The following is a 20,181-nucleotide window of genomic DNA, read 5'->3' on the forward strand; positions in this document are numbered from 1 at the left end:
AGGAGATGCGAGAGGCTCTGTGTCCCCATGCGGCATGCAATGGGCTGGGTGGTAGGCCAGTGTTAGGGGTTAGACACCGCACTAAGAGAGGCAGAGAGCGCATGCGCTCCAGTCCTCACGGTTTATTCTTTCTTTTCTGATACTTTGTCACCATGTCCTGCAAACTGGAAACATAGAGAAAATGGTGGGCAAGGGGGCCAGAAGAAGACAGAAAAATCAATGGGCAAACCAAGGTGGATCCCTCAGCTGAGGACTCCTCTTTCCTCAGCAAGAGATGGCTCTGGCTTACTGAGATCAGGTGGCGGGATGAGTGATAGCCCTGTCCTCAGAGGGAGGCCCGGGCTGCCCTGGGCGCCTTTCCCTTGCCCCAAAGGAGCAGGCTTCCTGGGATCTGCCTGTAGGATGGGGCCCTGGCCCTCAAGTGGGAAGGGGGCAGGTCTGGGGGTTCTGCCTAGGGCAGCCTTGGGAGCTTCTCCAGGGCCTGACTCCGACTGCTGGTCTGCCTGCCGCATGACTTCCTCCTCGGCCTAAGACTACAAATCTCATTCTCTCTCCTAAACCACTCCCTGGGTAGGTTTTATGAGAAAATCTCTGGTATGGTAACAAGGCACCATGGCTCTTAAATCTCTGCTCTCCCCAGAGTGGGGCAGGTGCCATCGGAAATACAGCTAAATGGGGGAATAACTCATCTTGAGCAGGCAGAACTGGAGAGCCGGTTCCCAGAGAGGCCTGGGGAAGGAGGACGGAGAGGAAGAGGGGAGGAGTCAGTCTCACCCGGGCAGCACCTGTCCTGCCCTCAGCTACTGCAGGACAGGTCCATGCTAGGGTCTGGCAATGAGGGGAGCCGGGGCTGGTGGCTTGGTGATGGGAAGACAGAGGTTGCAGCTGTTCTACCTGGTGGCCTGGTCCAGAGGCGGTCAAGAGGGCCTCTGTGCCGGTGTCAGGTGCCCTGAGGCCCCCTCACCTGTTGATGAGGTCCTCATTCTCATCACTTTCCATCTCATCCTCAATGGCGGCCTGCAGGTCTCCAATGCGCTTGAATGCCAGTTTTAGATCGGCTTGCAGGCTCTGGTTAGCAGCCTCAAGACTCTCCAGATCCATTTCCTAGGAGGAAGAGTGGGCAGTCCAATTCACAGGAGGGCTAGTTTCTCATTCGGCTGTCCCAGAAAAAGCCTGCCTCAAGGCTCTCCCAGCCAGGCAGAAGCTACATGGGTGCAAGTCTGCAGAGCTACTTTTTGCTCCGGTGTTGCTGGGCTTTTGAGGCCTGGCCTCACCTGATGGAGACTCCAGTGCCACCCTTGGACCCTGGCTTGCCCTCAGGGTTTCTGTCACTGTCCTCTTGACATGTCTTCTTCCCTCCAATTGTCTAAACCATGGTTTCTGTGCAGCCCACCCCATGCCAGCCCAGGAGTGAGGTGTGCCCTTAGCAGTTGCTCAGAGGGCTGCCAGGTTGGGGCCCCGGGGGGAGGGGTGGTGCATTACCAGTTCATGCTTCTTGCGGCTTGCCTCGGCCTCCTTCCTGGCCAACTCGCCCATCTCCTCCTTAGTATCCCGGAGCTGCCGCTGTAGCCTCTTGTTCTGCTCCTTCTCCCGGTTCTCAGCTGCTGTGCGCTGATCTCGCTCCTCAGTCAGCTTCTCCATGTTCTCCTTGAGCCGGCTGGCCAGGCTCTGGACAGGGAGGTGGGAAGAGAGGCCCATCAGCCAGGTAGAGAGAGGGGTGTGGCGGAGCTCTGGAGTCAGGAGGCCTGGGTCCAGCTCTGCCTCCGCCACTCACGGATAGGTGGGTAAACAACTAAAGCCCTCTGATGTGGCTTCCTTTGCCTTTCTGCAAAATGGGAGAATAACACACTAGTCCCCAAGGGGTCTTTTAAGTACCGAATAAGGTAAAATATGTGAAAGGAGTCTGGAAGATGAAAGGTGCTAGTCCCATCACTATCACTACCAGGTTGGAGAAGTGCTCTGGCTACAGCCTGGGCCTGTCTGTCTTGACACTATGTGGGGGACCTCCACGGGCAGCAGGGCTTCTCCTCAGAGATGATGAACCCAGAAGCTCCAAAAGCTAATCCTGAGCTCAGAGGTAAATGGCTTTACTGAGAGTTCCCGGATTAAGGGGAGACTAAACAGTCATCAGATTCCTGGCCCAAACCTATCCCTCTAAGCCTGATGAATCTCTCCCCAGAATCTTGAACACGTTTTTCCCTGTTGGGCCACGGGATACCGAGCAAGAAATGACCTGGAGATTGGGGCAGAGTGTAAGAGGAGGACACTGCTTTTGGTTCTAATGGGAAAATGGGAGAATAACACATCTAGTCCCCCAGGGGTCTTTTAAGGACCAATTAAGGTAAAATATGTGAAGGCAATCTGGAAGAGGAAAGGCGGATGACTGCCCCTGACGCCTCCACCTCTCAGTACCCCAGTCTCCACGTCTCTGTAATAACAGTGCTAGGCTACAAGATCTCAAGGGCCATTTGTGTTTATTATTTTGTAAGTCTAAATCGCAGTATTGCCTTTCTAAGCAGAAGGGAAGATGAGAGAGAGAGCTGAGGAAAGGGACTGGGGGCCTATGAGAAAAGACAAGTGTAGCGGATCTGCCCGTATCCACCACACCAATGGCCTCTTCTGCCCCTTACGCAGCTTTGTGACACTATACTTGACCCTTCCTGTAAGTAAAGCGGGGATCCAAGTATTACCAAGGCAGAATGTGAATTGTGATTAAATCTCCTCTGACTCTCTCTAGCTTTCCTGAGGGCTATGGCGCCCTGTTGGGAGGTTCAGCCATATTCTTCCTAGGTCAAAGGTATTAATGCCTTCCGGATGCCACTGCGAACCCCAGTCATCTATTTCCACTCCTGCCCTAGTGCCTGCTCTGCCGAGGAGGGTTTAATAGGGAGGTGGCAGGGATGTTCCTTACTCATGAACATAGTTCTCGTGGAGAACTATGGGTGCTTAGACATTCCTATAGTCCATTCCTACAAGCTCAAGAAGGATGAGAACTTAAAAATAGGGTGAGAGGGGTATAAACCCAGAGAAAGAATTCTTCCTGTCTCTTTCTTCCTACCTGTTCTGCAGGAGAGGGAGGGGTCTGGAGCATGCTGGCTTTGGGAGATTGAACAGAAAAGACCAAATTTGGAGTATGGAGAATACAGTTAAGAAGGAGGAGGGGGAAAAAGAAGAAAAGAGGTGAACAGAAAAAGTGGAGGGAGAGGAGGAATGGGAGGGAGAGAAAGGAAGAAAGAGAGAGGGTAAGAAAAAGGAATAAGATTGGGGAGAAGAAAAATACAAAGAGAAGAAAGAATAGGGCAAAAAAGGAGAAAAATGATGAGGAGGAGAAAAATCAGAGACGAGAAGGGTAGGAAGAAGTGAGGAAAAAAGGGAATTAAAAAGGGAAGGGAGAGAAAGAGCAACGAGATGAGAACAGACTTCAGCCTCACAGAAGTGGTGCCATTTGCTGCATATTTATGACCCTGCCAGAGAGCGAGTGAGGGAGACCTGCGGGGGGGAGCTCATGGTGGAGGAAAATATGAAGACAAAAAGCTAAGCTGCTCTGGTCCCTTGGCAGAAAGCAAACACGGAAACAGAATGTAAAGCAGGCAGGCTCTGCAGTGCCCAGAGAGCAGGCCGGGCGGGCAGGGGAGAAGGTACCACCCCGTCAGCTGCCCTGGCAGCTTGGCAGAGGCTTCTGAGGCGCATCCGCGGGTCTGCTCAGCCTTGCTCAGCATGCATGGCTCCAGCTGCTAGAGCAGCTCTGCCCTGGTAGCTGCGGACCAGAAGTGTGCACCCACCTCCAGCCGCTTCACTTGGGTCCTTTCGAACTCCAGGCGTGTCTCCAGCTCCCGGATCTTAGCTTCCTGCCTGCTCACCAGGGACTTGTCCACCATGGACTGCTCTAGGAACTCCACTTGGCTCTGGAGGGCTTGTAGCTGGGGGTGGGGAGCAGGAAGAGAAGAAAGAACTGAGCCCAGAAGGGAGGGGGCAGAGTCTGGGGCCTGGCAAGATCACCATGGTGACTAGAAGGCAGAGGGAGGGAGGGATGCACAGGGGAGGTGGAAGGATGAGGCCCAGAGCCAGAGGCATTCCCCACCTGGCCCAGCACTGGCACAGATTTGGCCCTTTGGAGAGAAAGAAGAAAGCTAAGGACGAGAGAGGGAATAGAAATGTGAAATGGGGCAGCTGAAGCCAAAATGTCTGCTATGGCAATATGGCTCCAAGCCTAGCTCTTTGCACTTGATGTTGCCCTGTGGATTACTGACGGCAGAGAGAAGTGCTTGCTATTCTTGTGAGCTTGGAGGTTCATCCCTCCAGGCTCATGGTGACCCGGTACCCTCTTTCTACCAAGGGAGACCCTAGTTCCCACCTTCTCCTGAAGCTCTTGCTTCTCCTTGTTGGCTTCTTCTAGCTGCGCTTGGAGGTCATTCATCTGAGCCAGGTCCCGAGAGGCCTGGGAAAGGAATGAGCGCTAAAGCGGGATCCCCCATAAACTCCAAATTCAGCCCACTCTATCCACCCTGAGCGCTAGGGATCAGAGGCACTGCAACCTCCCTAAAGAAACAGTTGTGCTGGGGACCTCTGAGGAGGATCAGACGACAGTATCTGTGGCATAGGGGGTGGCGGGCACTCCTGGGCAGGGTACCTGAGCCACAGCTGCCTTGTGCTTCTTCATCAGCTCATTCATGTCCTCCTGATCCTCCTCCAGCCGGTTCTGGATCTCATTCTTCTCACGCTGAAGGCGGCTCAGCTGCTCCTCCAGCTGGACAGAAACAAAGACAGATCATAGGGCCTCAGGCCCAGAATGCCTGATGGTCCCAGGTGGCAAGCCTAAACCTTCCCCATGTCAACTTCAATGGGTGGGGGGTGATGATGAGACTGGGTCCATCTGCTGGAGCAGATTCCAGGACCAGTGACAATCAGGGAGCTGCCTGTCCTGCTCTGAACCTGAGAGGTGAGGATAAGGGCTCTGCAGCACAGGCAGACCCAGGGCTAAATGACAGCTGCTTTCTGGCAGCTCTTTGGAGGCTAATGAGAAGTTAGAAAAGGTCTGCCCAGAACAAGTGACCCATCATCCTGGCACTGGCAGTGTAGGCTCTAACCTTCATGCCCTGTACCCCCTTCAAGTCTCCTCAAATCTGCAAAGTCTTTTTGGCATGAGTTCTGGTTTCCCCTGGGACCACCTGCTCCCTGGTTGTCCAGCCCCCGCAGCCAGTCCACTCCCGAGGGGAGGGGAAGAGACAGCCAACAGCAGCTTCAGGAAATGAATGAATCTATTAGCCTGTAATTCCAAACCAAAATGACTGCGTTGGCTCCTTCTCTGCCCCATCCATCTTATTACTGGGCTGTGGGGAGCTGGGGAAGCCTCTGCCAAGAAATTTATTAACTCGGATTTAAATAAAATGGTAATTTTATAACAGCCTTTTTTAACACAATTAAGGAATTTGAATTACTCACCTGAAAACTGCTGAGGAGCACAAATGTCACGGGGATAAATCAAGCCTGGGAGATTGGCATCAGCAGCCAGGTGGCTAGCTAGGGGGTTGTGGAGCCCAGAGCCAAGCCCAGCCTCCTCCCCTGCCCCATTCCCTGCCCGAGATGGTACCGGTGGCCGCATCCCAGTAATGACTTCTCGGCCGATAGATGGGCCGTGGGAGAGGTAGGAAATTAAAAGGGAGGCATTAAATAAGAGCTCTAATTAGCTGCCACTTGGGGTTGTCAGTGGGCTGGCCAGGGGAAGGGGAGGGAAACCAGCCATCCCATCCTCTTATCGGTGCTTCCGCTAATCTCTAGGCACCTGCTTACATCCCTTAGCCACATTAGCTGCCTTTATTTATGATGTTGGGGCCTGCGGCCCAACTCCCACAGGCAGGTGGTTAAACAGGGAGATGGGCCCTTGCTAGTTTCCTCTTCCACCTCGCCCCCTCCTGGGCCTTTGCTATCAGTGAGAAAAACTGAGGAGGGAGGCCTGATTTCCCTGCAGAAAGCCCTGGCATGAAGGGACCTGGCTGAGGAAGGGTCGCTGTTTGGGGTGAAGGAAGCCACTGTCACAGTTCTTTTCTCCCTTAGCTGGGACCTACACACCCCAGTTCCTCACCGCTGTCTTGGCTTTGGCGATGTCATCAATCTGCAGGTGCAGGTCTTCGATCTCCACCTCCATTGCTTTACGTGCTTTTACAGCTGCTGCACAGGTGAACTCTGACTCCTCCAGCTAGACACAGAGCCACCCCCACCCCAGGGAAAGACATCAGCCATTACCTGGGGACAGGAGGGCTGTGCAGGGTGTTGGCAGGAGAAAGGGAACCCAGGTGCTCTCTTTCTCCTCCTCTGTTCACTTTAGATCCCAGGGCCGGTGCATGCACAGGCACCTTCTCCCAGGATAGGGGGTGGGTTCTGGGCCCTGTCCACAGCATTCCAGGGCTTGGTGGTCATGCTGTACAACATGCACAGACCCTGTGGAGTCTGGTTGCTACAAGTGGCTTCTTCCCGCTTCCCTGTCACCTTCCTTCCCAAGGACTCAAGAACCACTGAGAGGGACAAGAGGGAGAGAAAGAGAACTGAAAAAAATAAGCTCAGTGGCCCCTGACGATGTTCTCTCTGCAGATACCTGGTTCTTCAGCTGAGCAATCTCCCTCTTGCTAGGTGCATTGTTCTTCAGGTGGTCCAGCATGATCTGGGCATCTGCTAGCAGGGCCTTGGTGCGCTTCAGGTCTTTCCGAAGCCGTTTCTCTGACTCAAAGTCCCGCTGGTTCACCTGGGTGGAGATAAGAATTTGGGGCTCCTCCTGTCTTTCCCAAGCCCTCACCTCACCCTTACTGTTATTCTCAGAGTCCTGCTAATGAGCAACCACAGTGCAAGTACCAGGATCACGCCAGCCAATAAGAAAAGTAGCATGTGCAATGTATGGTTATCACCCCCATTCCACAAGTGATAACATGGGATCTACAGAGCCCAGCACACCTACCTCTGTTGCCAGCTTTCTATGCCTAAGATTCTCATCCCTAAGGCTGGATGGGGTGGGCAGCTGGCCAGGCCCCAGACAACAGTCTTCACTCACCTGGTCACTGAGCGTGGTGAGCTTGCTCTCCAGCTCCCGCTTCTCTCGCAGCACCTTCTGCTTGTCTTCATACTCTTCCTCGAGCTGCACCTCCATTTGTTTTAACTGGAGCACCATGGGGACAGAGTCCATCAGTCCCTTCAGTGTCTGGTGCCAGCCAGTCCCCTTTCCTTCTGGCTTCCCCCGCCCAGGGAAAACAGTGGGGCAGAGCTGAGCATGGATGACCTCGAAGGGGTCAGACCCCGAATTTGAAGTCCCTAGGGTTTCAAAGCAGCCTGGGAGGGAGAGGAGGCATGGCAGGCCACGTACAGTGGCCCCGAGCTAGAGCGGGAGCCCTTGTTCCATAGTGGGCAGTTCCCACTGAGCCAGGCTGACTGTACAGGGTGGCACAGAGTGGACTGTCACATGGCACAGAAAGCAGGGAACATTAGCTCCTCAAGGGCCTGAGCTTCTCTACAAACCAAGAGCACACATGCCAGCTAATGCCAGGAGCAGAGATTCCTGGTGCAGAATGGCAACGGAAGATAGCGTGGCTAAGGCAGAAATTCCCTCACTTTAAAGCAGTGATGGGGGAACTGGCATTTATACTGGACAAGTTGAGTGTCCACTGCCTTACCTTCTTCTGACATGACTGCCGGGCTTCCTCCACCTCCTCATCTCGACTCTCCATCTCCTTGGAATGGGTCTGTCTCATCCGCTCCATCTCCATCTCAAGTCGCAGCTTGGCCTGGAGGTGGGTGGAAGGACTGGGTTCCTTTCCCAGCAGTGCCCTGATCCCTGCCCACTGCACCCTGATGGACAGCTCTCCCCAGGCTCAGGAGCAGGGAACATCTCTGTAAGAGGTTCCCTTTGCTCCCATCTTGCTCCTGTGGCAGTGGGCTTCTCCCGAGAAGCTGAACTCCCTTACCAGGCTTCTCTAGCACAGGCCCAGAGAAGGCTGCTGGGGTTGGGGACAACCCTGAAGTTTTTCTACTTGGCTTCCAGGCTCTAGCTCCTTGAATGAACATGATGGCTCAGTGGTAGGCTGGGTGGGTGCATGGCCTCCTGAACCCCTCACTACTACAGCTTGATCGAGACTTGTTCTTGTGGAAAGTACCACGAAAGCTTAATTATCTTCACACTGTGGCTGGCTCAGATCAGGTGCTCACTCAACATTTTGCAAAGAAGGAGCAAACGAATGACTGAATTTGGGATCTTGCCCTCCTCTGGCCTACACCCTGAGTTAGCTTTGGGGGATGGTGGTGCCTCCCTTAGCCAAGCCCTCCAGCACCTGTTCCAGCATTTGGATGGTCCCCGCCTGCTCATCCAGCTCCTCTTCCTGATCCTTGACCTTGGCCTCCAGGTCCCTGAGCTGTTTCTTGACCTTGGCCAGAGAGGCTTCATCCTTGGACTCTTGGGAAGAAATGTCCTGGAGTTCAGCCTCCAATGAGACAACTTTCTGGGTGAATCCCGCAATGTCCATGTCTTTTTCCTAAAGCAAAAGAGAAGATGGGGCTGACCCTGGGCTGGCCCTGGCCTGTGAGTGGGACGGGGTGTGGGTGGTGGTCAGCCCCACGCACCTCTAGTTGCTGTTTCAGGCTGAAAGCTTCAGCGAGGAGCATGTCTTTCTCTCTCTGCAGCTTCTCCCGCTGCAGCTTCTCCCGCTGGGCCTCCTCGTGCGCTTGTGTGAGCTCGCTGTCAAACCTGTGAGGGAGCATGGCCATGGGGGCTCTATCAGACAAAGGACGAGTCCGGGTCTCCAGCACCCAGAGGCTGCCAGGAAGTACCACAGATACGAAGAGGACACAAGCAGAGCAGGGACTTGCAGTCTAAACATTCAGAGGGGTTACAGGTCAGGCCATTGAGACCCTACTCAACAACCTGGTCTGGGATGTGGTGGGGGCATTTCACTGAGTGGGTCCAAAAGGCCCTGTCACCTGGTGGGCCTAAGAGAATCCACAGGCTGCTGTCATGGAAGAGGTGGACATACTCTCCTCAGAAAAAAGAAAAGGTTAAGTCTCGACCTTTTCTTTTCAAAGGTGAGGGCCCAGGGTGAGGGCAGAGAGGGCATCAGAATGGGTGGAAATGGACGTCTTGCTTCGACTAACTCACTTTCTATAGTACGATTTGGCAATGGAAGATAGTGTGGCTATCTAGATGGAGCGGCCCGCTCCTGCCCCCGACCCTAGGCACCAGGGTTTGGCCAGGCCCGCTTGCCCCAGCAATACCCGTGTCACCACCAGGACACCCCACACTGGGCTGGAAGCCAGCAGTCCCACTGTGCCCAGCTGGCATTGTGCTTCAACGGGTGTGCAGTCCACAGTTGGGGGCTTCTTTCTTTACTCCTCCACTTCCCAGTCTTCCATTTCCTGCCCAGTGACTTTAAATAAGGAGCAAATTGCTGAAATTCCTCTTAACACCTTCTCTGAAAAGCTAATCAGGTTCCTGTAGCTTCCCCCTACCCCAACCCTATATCAAAAAAAAAAAAAAAAAAAAGAAAACTCTTGGCAGCTGAAATCTAACAAGTTGCCCAATGTGGAGGGCAGCAAGATGGTAACTAGGCCACGCTGGCACTGTCATCAGGGTGCTCGGAAGGGGGTCCCGCGAAGGGTGCTTGCCTCTAGGTAAAAGGGAGGGTGGGGGTAAAGATGAGAACCAAGGAAGCAGTTACGGTGCTGGGAGGGAAGAATGTAAGACCTCATTTCTTCTCACTCTCTGCAAAGCAGCAGCCCAGCCCAGGAGGCAGAGGGTAACCCGGGCTCACTGGGAGGACTTGGCTCTGCAGGTGTTTCCCTCAGGGTTGTGGGTGTAGGGCTGCCCCTTCTCCAAGGCAACTAGTGCCTCTGCTGAGAACCCCTTTCCTGCAGAGGGGAGCTGGGCGCTATTCCCACTCCCTGGGGCACCCTGCTGTTCCCAGGGTGCGTAGGTTCCTTGGTGTTGCTAATAAAGGCATCCCATTCCCATCCCCAGCCAGGAAAATTAATTTAGATTGGATTTTCTCCTGTGAGGGCTGCCCCCCTCCTTTGTGCCATTACCATAATGAGATGGAAGTGGCACGGTAGTTTAATGATATTAGGAGAGTGTGTATAGCTGAGGCAAGGGAGAGATGGGGAGCTGGGTGGGAATGAAGGGCAGGGCTGCAGTGGAGTGGTTCCTGCACGGGGCCTGGCTGGTGCTCATCCTTACTGGGCACAGGCAGGGTGACAAGCACACACTGAGGGTAGAACGTCTGCGAGCAGGGGCCTAGCAGGCCTTCAGTGGGGATGTGGTCTGAGTGCTCCTCAGAGGTCAGGTGAGACCCGTTCACATTCCAGGAGAACGAGTGATCTTGTGACCGTGCAGGTAAGGGCTCTGACCAAATTCAGGTCCTCCCTTCTTTCCTTCCTGGAGGAGAGGCAGGGAGCCCTGTCTGGGGCTGTTCTAGGAGGTCGTCTCTGCCCTGGGCAGGGACCCTACTCACCTCCTCTGCTTCTTCTCCAGCTCATGGTTGCGGACCTGCTGGCCCTCCAGGTGCAGCTTGGTGTCCTGCAGCTCAGCCGTCAGCCGCTGGCACTTCTTCTTGAGCTGTTGCAGAGCCCGCTGGCTCTCATCACTATCTGCCTGCAGGTCTCCGAGCTAGGGGCCGAGATGGGGTGCAGGGTCAGCAGCCATTGAGAGGCCCGGAAGTATTGGTGGGGAAGGTGAGGAGAAGGAGGTAGGTGAGTGAGGAGACCCAGAGATGAGGGCTAAAGTCAGGGACATCCAGGGAACTAAGACAGTCTAACAACAGTTCGCTCTTGGTTGTCCCCTGCACCTACAGGCTATTGCTCCCAGGGCCTGCTTGCTCAGGCCATTCGCTGGACAAGTATGTGGCACTCAGCCCCTCCCAGTTCCTCCCAGGCACAGGCCTCTGCTACTTCCAGCAGACTCACCCGCCTCTCCAGCTGCCTCTTGTTCTGCTGCTCCACCTCCAGCTTGTCTTCGAATTCCTGCTGGAGCCGCTTCTTAGTGAAATCGACCTCCCGCACAGCTCGCTCATACTTCAGGCGCCACTCACCACCTGTGGGGTTGGGGGCAGACAAGGGAGGACTGAGCTTCTGAGAGTCCCCAATAAGGGACATAGGGGAAGAAGGATGAGACAGGGAGGGGCAGCAGGTGGAGTCAGCCTGGTCTCTGAAATGATGGCTTCATCCCACGGTGGAAGGAGCCACGAGCTGGGAGAAGGCTAGAGAGGGTGACGTGGCTGTATGTGCTGTCCTCTCCCCAAGAACTGTTGGACCTTGGCCCTCAGACATTGTCATTGTCATTGTCATTACAGTCCTTCATGATAATCTCCTGCATTTATTGGCACATCTACTTTCTATTTATTTCACATTAGCCTTATAACAGACCTACACACGAGAAACAGGCCTGGGCGATGGGTGGAGCAGGCATCAGAGCTTGCTACTCAGGCCATTGCCAAGCTCCTCTGGCCTCAGACCCACCTGTATCATCATCATCCACTTCCCCATTGATCTCAGCTGCCCGGATGAGACGGGCCTCCATCACCTCCATTTCCATCACCTCCATTTGCTTCTTCAGTGTATCGTACTGGGTCTGCAGGAGAGGAAGTTAGGACGTGTGCCATTCCGCCCCCTCATTCAGTACCACCCACACCCCTGAACCACAGACCATGGTCGCATGCTTACCCAGGGCAGACAGGGGTGCTGGGCTAGTGGCAAAGATGCCACCCGTCCTTGGGGGAAGTAGATGGGCACTAGAATGTGGCAGCTGCTAGCATGGCTGTGTTCAGCCCAGCCCTGCCCTCACCTGCAGCTCTTTCATCTCTTTTTCAGCTCGGAGCCTTTCTGCGGTCTCCGCGTCCAGCAGCTGGGAGGCGGACTCTCCCGTGTTACGTTCATCCGTCAGCTCCGATGTCAGCTCTGAGATCTGGGGTTGGGGGAGGGAAGATGCCACCAGTTGAAATGCCTGCCTCACTCAGCCAGAACACCCGGGAGCGGGGTGGGGCAGGGGGAAGGAGCTTCTGGGCCAAGCCTCCTTGCAGAGATGGGCCAGTCTGTCTGGTGCTAGGAGTCACTCACCCGGGTCTCCAGCCGGTCACTGTTGAGCCGCAGCTCATTCCGCTCCTTCTCCACCTTCTCAAGCTTGCTCCGCAGCTGCTGGATCTCCTCCTAGGGTGCAGTAAGGAAGGCAAAGTGAGCCAGAGAGGCTCTGCGAGAGTTTGGAGCCTGGGATCTGTACCCTTGGGATGAATGAAGCTGCTGAAGCTTGGGCCAGTACATGAGGGAACAGGAAGCCATTGCCTCCCAGCAGCTCCTATCCCTAGACCCGCCCCATATGATGAGGATGCCTGAAATTTTATCCTGAGAGGCTACCCAAGGGCTCAGTCAGTACCCTGGATGCATGCCTTCTGTTTGATGGGCATAGTTCAAGGACATTAGCTTTCTGGATTAAACAAAGGAGCCTTTGGGGGCCCAAGAAAAGCTGGTAATACTTTTGCCCATAAGGATGAACTATAGCCCTTTTCCTCTCAGTGACCTGGCCCTCCCTGGGCTATTACATACGTCTCTGCTCCGGATCTGCTCCTCAGACAGCTGCACCTCAATAAGGGGTCGTACGGTGGTAAAGAGCTTCCACCAGGGCCAGTCCTTCACCCCTTTGTTCTTCCTGATGTTCTTCTGCACACAGCGGATGGCCAGGTCCTGGATCTAAGTTGGGGTGGGGGTGGCACACAGTAGGGCTCTCAGTCCCAGGCCCAGCCAGGATCCCCCTTGCCAGGCTGCTCCTCTGGCCGTCTGACCTGGAGTCAAACACTCCGATGACACCCTTCGCCCCCAGTCTCCTTCCGTCCCTCAGAAAGTAGGCAACAGACAGCTTGGCTCTGGGAGCACCACACTGGGCACTAACTGCTCCGCCATCATTAGGAATAATTTCATCTGCTTTATTTGCTGCCTGATTATTTCCAGCACCCTGGCCTGGATGTACTATAAAACCTAATCTTGCTGAAACACAAGAGGTGGCGGTGCTGGCTGTTTTATGGACTTGCTAATAAGAAAAGGAGTTGCTGACACAGCTCCTTAATTTTCATGGAGCAGCCTATGATCCAGAGCCCACTTTTGCCTGGGCCCTGCTCCCCCACCCCACCCTAACCTTTGGCCCAGGCCACATGGCATCGTCGCTGGGCACACCGGCACTCTCACTGGCACTAGGGAGCTGCCCATTCCCCAGCCTGGCCCAGGGAGGGCCCTGCCTCTTCTCTCCCAGATAATCATAATTCATAGCCCCAAGACCAGTCTCTGCATGTTCCCTCAAGTCCCCTACCCCACCCGCCCCAGGCACTCAGCTCTGCCTGGCTAGGCTGGGGCTTGGGATGGGGATGTCCCTGGAGCAGCACCTTTTTCTTCTTGAAGTGCTGGCGGGCCAGGTAGCCCCTGCAAGCTGCCTGGAACAGGGTTAGGTTCCTGCTGGTTTGTTCATCTCGTTGCTCCTCCAGACGTGCCAATGTGCCTGCCCGGAAGAACACCTGTGGAGAAGCAGGCCAGGTAATGGCAAGAGACTGGGCCAGGCAGCCTGACCTAGGAAACCAGCAGGCCCAGGAGTGTGGCCCTTGGCCTGAGAAGAGCCTGAAAATCCAAGTGTCCAAGAGTGAAGGGAAGGAGCGAGAAGAGGCCCCAGGGAGGCTGAAGGAGGAGGGCCAGGCTGGAGGAATGGGGACGTTTTGGAAGGTGAAGAGTAAGGTGGGAAATCTAACTTCGAAGAGAGATGAAAAGAGAAGGAAGCCAAGGGAAGGTATTGAGACGAGAAGGAAAGGAAGCAGCCACTGGTCAAATGCGGTGAGGACACCCCTCAGGAACACCGACTGTGGCTTCTTCCCTCAGGACTGCCAGCAGCATTGTCCATGCCCCCTGTGCCCACCGCCTACCACAGGGCCCAACTATGGGGTCCAGCTGCCTTTGGCATCCGACTGCCTGAGATCAGGTGTAGCGGATGCTGGTGTACCTGGGTAAGAAGAAAAAGGTCCAGAAAGCAGTGTGCAGAGAAAGGGGAGTGGGGAGGAGCTGGGGCCCTTTCTTGTACCCTGCCCACTCGGTTTCATTTCAGACATCTCCTCTTTCATGTGCCAACACCCCACCCCCACCCACACATCCAGGTTTCATCTCATGAAGAAGCCAGTATGGTGGGCGGGGGTTGGCTCAGTCAAGAGACCTGTCATACAGGTTTGGGGGCTGGAGGGCAGATGTGAGAGGAACCAGCTGGCCGCCCCCACACCCATCTTTTCCTCTCACTCTTTGGTGCCCTGAGCTGGGGCTGGGTAAAAGTTTCCCTATTAAGAGGACAAGAAGAAAGAGGGACATGGTCAGGGGAAAAAAAGGCTCTAGTCTTCTTAGAGAGGGCAAGGGATACCTAGGTATATGACTCCCTTGCCCAAGACACAGAAAATTCCCTTCCGTGGGGCAAAGAGAAGATGTGGACTCCACAGGAAACACTCAGAATCATTAGGCACAGTATCCTGAGGCCTCCCTTCAAGGGAACAGTGGAGAGAGGGCCTATGCTTTCTGCTGAGAAAGCTTTGCCTCCGGAGACTCTGAGGAAACCTAGTCCCCTGAGGCTGTCCTGGGAGAAAGCCAGTTCAGTCCTCTGCAACACTTCGCCAAATCCCACACGTAGGGCTGAGCGCCTGGGATCTCTCATGGGTCCCAAGCTCTACCTGAGCCTCGATTTCCCACAGTGTATGAGCCTGAGATCCCACCAGAGGATAGGGAATAACCAAGTCCTCCCAGAGGTGGGCAAACACATTCGTGGTCAGCGTGTATAGCTGTCTGACTAGGGCGGAAGAAGCAAAGTACCAGGTGGGGGTATGGAGAATGGCCCAAAAACACAATGAGAAGAGAAAGCATGTTGTAGAGGGTAGGCGGCAAGCCTCAGACCTCTCTTGAAAAGCTGTACATTTGTGAGGTAAAGAGTCCTTTTGAGAATTAAGTGACAACGCAGGGCCACCTCCTCCCCCAACATACCTATGTATACAAATTTACAAAAAATAATAGGAGGCTCCCAGACTCCCACACTCCTTGCTTCAACCCTCAAGGTCCTGTGGGCTCAGACTGAAAACCCGCTCTGAAGCAATGTGACAAACACAGGGAATAACTGCTCACCAGCCAGAGCTAACCATAGCTTAGAAGTCCTGAAACTTTTCTCCCAAACCAGATATGACCAAATATCTGCCTTTGCCCCTAATTCTGCCCTGAGCAGGAGTGGGCCCTGGGGCTCCACTGCCTTAGCCAGGCACTGGGATAATGCGGAGGGACGAAGACGGCAGCCGGGAAGAGGACCGGCCTGGACAGGCCCTCTCCTGCCCAGGACATGCCTTGGCTCTGAGAGTCAGTCAGCAGCAGCTCAGCCTGCCAGAGGGGCAGGAGCCCATGTAGGGAGAGACCAAGACACTGAAGTGAGATCTTTGACTATAGGCTTCCCAGGGAAGGGCTCAGCTGGCAGCCCCTGAGCTTAGATATTTTGAGAGAGGGAGAGAGCCAGACAGCAGGAACCGAAACCACAAAAATGACATGGAAAGAGGGTAGGACACAGAAGACACAGAAACCAAGGAAAGAAAGAACAGTAGAACCAGAAAATGAGAAATAGGGACAGGCAGGGACCTGCCAGTGCCAAAAAGACAAGGGAAAATCAGAACGGCAGAGACAAAGATACAGTGAGGGGATAGGAAAAGGATTTCCAGTGAGGGAGGGGCTAGGAGAAACCAAGAACATGACTCAGAGTGCAGAACAGAGAACAGAATGGACAAATGACACTTAAGCCTTTTTGGTGAACGTATCCTTCCACCTCACACTCCCCACAAGGCCTTGGGACCTGCAGTTCCTTCCCTGTCTGCTGACAGACGAACAGGTCCAGAACCCTCCGCCTGGCTCCCAACTGCTCTCCCTCCCACTGAAGCCCTCGGAGCACATACGTGGCTGTCGCCAGTCAAGCCTTGCAGTCTCAAGAGAGAAGGGTGTGCGGGGATCCCTGCCCTGTGGGAGAGACGCTCGGCTGACCCTTTGGTGTGGAGCGATGAGGCAGACTGGCACCCGAGGCCGGGCGTGCCTGCTTTTTATGCACCACGTTCCATTCAGATGAGGAATTCGGCTTGTGGGCAGGTGGCGGCGGCATGGCCTCACCATTTCCTACTTGCCCTCTGGGACCCTGGCAGCCCTAGCTGACTTGCCAAAGGGGGTTCTGCCCTCTGGAGCACCCTGTCTACTGCCTTCCTGCTTCTCCAAGCTATCCTCCTTTCTGTCCTCCCTACTTCCCACACTAGGACCCAGGCTAAGTTCAGGGCCACCTTACAACCCACTCCCTCCTTGACATCACAGAGGTGTTCATGGCACTGAACAAGCCAGTTTTTCAGAGTCAAGTTTGCAGTAGGTGAAATATCTAACTTCCTGGCCCCCAGCCCTGAAGGGGACAGCTTGAGAGGAAGGATAGCCCCAGAGTGGCTGGGGGGTGGGAGGGCTGGGGGCAAGACTCGGAAGGGGGTCACAGGAGACTCCTGATGTTAAATCGAGCAAGGAGGGCAGGTGGGGGAGGGTCAATCATGTAGACAAGGTAGACAAAGGCAACCAGAGAGTGAGGGCTTGACTGCCTTCCCGTAGGGACCACTCACCCGGCTCAGGCCCATGCACCAGCTGCTCTTCTCTAGGTCCAAGGACTCCAGCAGCTCCTCCACTGCCTGCAGAGAGAGACCTCTGTCAGGGAGCCCACCCCATCTCCACACAGGGCTATGCCCACTCACCTGGTCCTTCCCCATCCTCCATTCAGACAGTCCCTTATTTATTCAAAAAGCACCTGTGGTGGGCTTCCACAGGGTCAGGCACTGCGCTAGATTCTAGGGATATATGATGCTCACAAAAGGAACAAGTGATCTTTTTGGGGAGTGAGACAAGTGAATTACTGACGTACACAGAGGAGGAAGCATCTAAGTCAGACAAGGGGAACTGTGGAAGGCATCCAGAAGGAAGTGTTGCTTGTGCTGAGTCTTTAGATACAAGTAAGAATTAGCCAGACAAAGTAGGGGAGAGGAGCATTTCAGGAGGGAGAAGGCATTTCAGGCAGAGGGACTGGCACAAGCAAAGGCATGGAAACACAAGACAACAGAATGCACTGAGGAAACTAGTTAGCATAACTCGGAGTAAAGAGGGGGCAGTTAAGGTACAACTCGAGAGGTACAGTAGCCAAAGTATGCGGAGCCTGTGTGCTTTGAGAGCCTCTGGAGGGCTCTCTCAGGGAGGGACAGGATCAGCTTTGCATTCTACGGAGATCCTACTTGAACAAGGGCAGAGAATGGATGAAGACCCCTTAGGTAGCTACTACAGTAATCCACAGGAGAAAAGGCCAGAACCCGATGCAAAGGGAAGAGAGGAGGGGAAATGCGGGAGGTGTTAGGGACAGAGAGAGCCTTGCTAGGTGTGGGGGACGAGTAGACGAGAGGAAGGACATTAGGGGCATGCTGAGGTTTCTGACTTATGTAACTAAACGGATAATGGTGCTGTTCTTCAAGGCACGGAATACACGAGAAAGGGTAGGTTTGGGGGGAGATATCATCGATTTGGCTTGAACATGCTGAGTTTGAGGTGTTATAAGGCATACAGGTAGAGAACTCCAGAAAGCAGCTAGATAGGAATGCATGTCTGCAGTTCAGGAGAGAGGCCTGAGTTAGAGATATTGACTTGAGAGTCGTCAATATATATGCAGTAATTGAAGTAATGGGTGTGAATGAGGTTGCCCCAGAAGAAGGTGTAGAATAGAAAACACATACGGCCAAGGAAGGAGTCTTAAAGGAGAAAGAGATCTTTATTTCAGGGGCAAGTGGAAGAAGGAAAGCTCAGAGAGACTGAGAAAGGAAGGAAAAAGAGACAAGGGGAAAACCAGGCGTGGCGGCAAAGAAGTTGAGCAGAGAATGTTTCAAAAAGAACAGAGTTGTCCAACAGCCACATGTTGCCAAGAAGCATAGAAAAGTGCCCCTCAGCTCTGGCAACATGAAGGGCATGGAGAGACAAGAAGACGAGTCCCAGGGTGTCAGGGACAGGAACCAGGCAGATGTGGGTAGAGAAATGAGTGGTGGTGGGGTTGGGGGTGGCAGGAGGAGAGGAGGTATTGATGGTATGGGGCAGGTGAGAGAAAGACAATAGTCTGGCATGAGAGGGTTGACAGAAGGCTCCTTTCTGAGAGCCACATCTACAGAATGCTTCTTCACTGAGAAGAGAGCCAGCAGAGAAAGAGAAGCTGAAGACACGGGAGAAATGATCGCCGATGGAATAGGTCTCCAGGGAGACCAAATGGAATGGGTTCCAAAGCACAGGAGGAAGGTAGTGGATGAGGGGAGGGCTGGGGAAGGAGGAAGCCGCAGGAAGGAGGAGGCCCCTGAAAAGCAGTGTACAGAAGACAGGAGTTGAAGTCTCAATTTTAAAAGCTGGAGTCTCAATTTTATTAGCGTTTGAAGGCAAGGTCAACTAACTGCTAGGAAGATGACCTGGGGAAGACTTGAGGAGAAAGGGGGAGAATGGAATATCAGGGTAGGAGCTTAGAACTGGGGCCAGGTAAGGATGGGGCACTTGGGAAATTTATCAGGCCACCCAAGGGCCCAGCTGGAGCTGGAGACCTCACTGAAGCTGTAGAAATTCAAGTCCACACAGTTTTATCATTTCCCCCACAGAAACCTGGGAGTGCAGACACCCTAAGACTAGCCCTTCGGGATGGGCTTAGGTAGGGTAGGTGCAAAGGGAGGCTCAGGAGAGCTGATGAAGGCTTAGTGATCGGAGGGTTGGACCACTGTGTCATGGCTAAGTGAAAAAGGAAGTGAAGTCAGAAGGGAATGGACAGTGTGGAGAAAACGTAGTGGGGCCCAGAAACGAGAGGTCTCAATGCAGTCAAGGAGCAGGTGTCCCAAGAAGGAAAGAGGAGACACACAGGTAGGAGGCTGTGCTGAAATTTAAGTTTTCAGAGGCAGAACATGTCCAGGAATGACAAGGTGCTGGGAGTAACCACAAGTGGAAGGCTGGAACGGAGGTCAAGGGTCAGAGAGGAGGTGTGGGACAGGTCACTTAAATTCACACTAAGATCACCCTGGATGCTGGCAGGTCCTGGATGGCAAGGATGGAGAGAATGTCTCTGAGGCCATGAATGTGGTCTGTGACTCTGGGGGCAAGGGGAAGAGGGGATTTCTGCCTTGTTCCACACAGCACGCTCACTTTTAGGGAAGCTATCCTAAGGTCTGAGATGCTTTCAGAGTCAGCGTGGGTACCTGAGGCCAGAGCACAGTGAAGGAGGGTTCCTCTGCTCAAGAAGCCCTTTGGTGCTCTGAAGAGCTGCTCCTGGAGGTCAAGGTGACAGACAGCCTAGAATGTCAGGGAGACATCTACTTCTACAGCCAGATATTCACCAATCCAGGCTGACAAGGGGCCTGAGAACCTTAGGCTTACCGTAGCACAGCTCCCTCTGCAGGAACTAGTCCCTGATGTGAAGGTTGAGGCTGAGGGGCCCAGGTGCTACCAGTGGTACAGCAAAACACTAGTTCTTATCTGCCACTTGGGAGGCTCTTGGAGGATTGTCTGGCTCATGAGAGAACAGACACCCCCAACTTGGGCCTTCAGAGAGGTGGAGGACTTCGACTTCTGCAGTCCATGCCCCAAGCTGCCTTCTCCCTACTGCCACAGCTTGACAGCCATGCGCCCCTGTCCTGACCTTGGTTGGCCCAAACTGGGAGACTGAGCAAGGGCCAGCCCAGCTTTCTCTAGGCAAGAAAGGGCAGCTGCTCCGAGGGGTCTGAGCTGAGGGTGAGGGGTCAGGTGTGGCTCTGGGGCCCAGACCTACCCGCCTTTCATCCACCACGATGTAGTTGCGACCATGTTTCTTGGTCAGGTGTGGGGCCAGGACGTCAAAGCGGCGGCGGAACTCAGAAAATACCAGGTGGTCAGGGTAACCTAGAGAGAGAGTGGACCAGGGCCAGGTCCGTCAGTGCCTCGCCTGCTCCCGGCACACCCCAACAGCCACTGGTGCCTAGGCAGCCCACGGGGAGAGTCACCTGAAAGGGAAGAAACTGCTGGGAGAGGAGAACCTGTCTGTGGTAGAGGCAGGCCCAGGAAAGGAGAACAGAGAGGAAAGAGGAAGGAGTGAGGGACAGGAGGCTGAGA

At 54.3% G+C, this 20,181-nt stretch overlaps 1 protein-coding gene across 16 annotated transcripts in view; it reads right to left on the reverse strand.

The window, feature by feature from the left end:
• The window catches only part of MYO18A (myosin XVIIIA), a 91,129-nt gene that overhangs the window by 11,846 nt on the left and 59,102 nt on the right, over positions 1–20,181 (reverse strand). For 13 of the 16 annotated variants that reach the window (XM_039886158.1, XM_039886164.1, XM_039886165.1 and 10 more), the window contains 21 exons: positions 19,862–19,971; positions 16,656–16,721; positions 13,395–13,523; positions 12,565–12,708; positions 12,082–12,171; positions 11,810–11,929; positions 11,485–11,596; positions 10,933–11,060; positions 10,482–10,636; positions 8,602–8,725; positions 8,313–8,513; positions 7,659–7,769; positions 7,043–7,147; positions 6,593–6,739; positions 6,083–6,196; positions 4,631–4,747; positions 4,355–4,438; positions 3,783–3,920; positions 1,483–1,668; positions 965–1,104; positions 120–164 (listed from right to left, as the gene is read on the reverse strand). In XM_039886158.1, coding sequence (XP_039742092.1) covers positions 120–164; positions 965–1,104; positions 1,483–1,668; positions 3,783–3,920; positions 4,355–4,438; positions 4,631–4,747; positions 6,083–6,196; positions 6,593–6,739; positions 7,043–7,147; positions 7,659–7,769; positions 8,313–8,513; positions 8,602–8,725; positions 10,482–10,636; positions 10,933–11,060; positions 11,485–11,596; positions 11,810–11,929; positions 12,082–12,171; positions 12,565–12,708; positions 13,395–13,523; positions 16,656–16,721; positions 19,862–19,971 — 2,566 coding nt within the window. The remainder of the gene's footprint in view (positions 1–119; positions 165–964; positions 1,105–1,482; positions 1,669–3,782; positions 3,921–4,354; positions 4,439–4,630; positions 4,748–6,082; positions 6,197–6,592; positions 6,740–7,042; positions 7,148–7,658; positions 7,770–8,312; positions 8,514–8,601; positions 8,726–10,481; positions 10,637–10,932; positions 11,061–11,484; positions 11,597–11,809; positions 11,930–12,081; positions 12,172–12,564; positions 12,709–13,394; positions 13,524–16,655; positions 16,722–19,861; positions 19,972–20,181) is intronic. The other 3 variants (XR_005658055.1, XM_039886162.1, XM_039886163.1) reach the window with 1 other exon arrangement.

This window comes from Pteropus medius, unplaced genomic scaffold (assembly GCF_902729225.1).
Source record: "Pteropus medius unplaced genomic scaffold, Ma_sr-lr_union100, whole genome shotgun sequence".
In the NCBI taxonomy this organism is placed as follows: Eukaryota; Metazoa; Chordata; class Mammalia; order Chiroptera; family Pteropodidae; genus Pteropus; species Pteropus medius.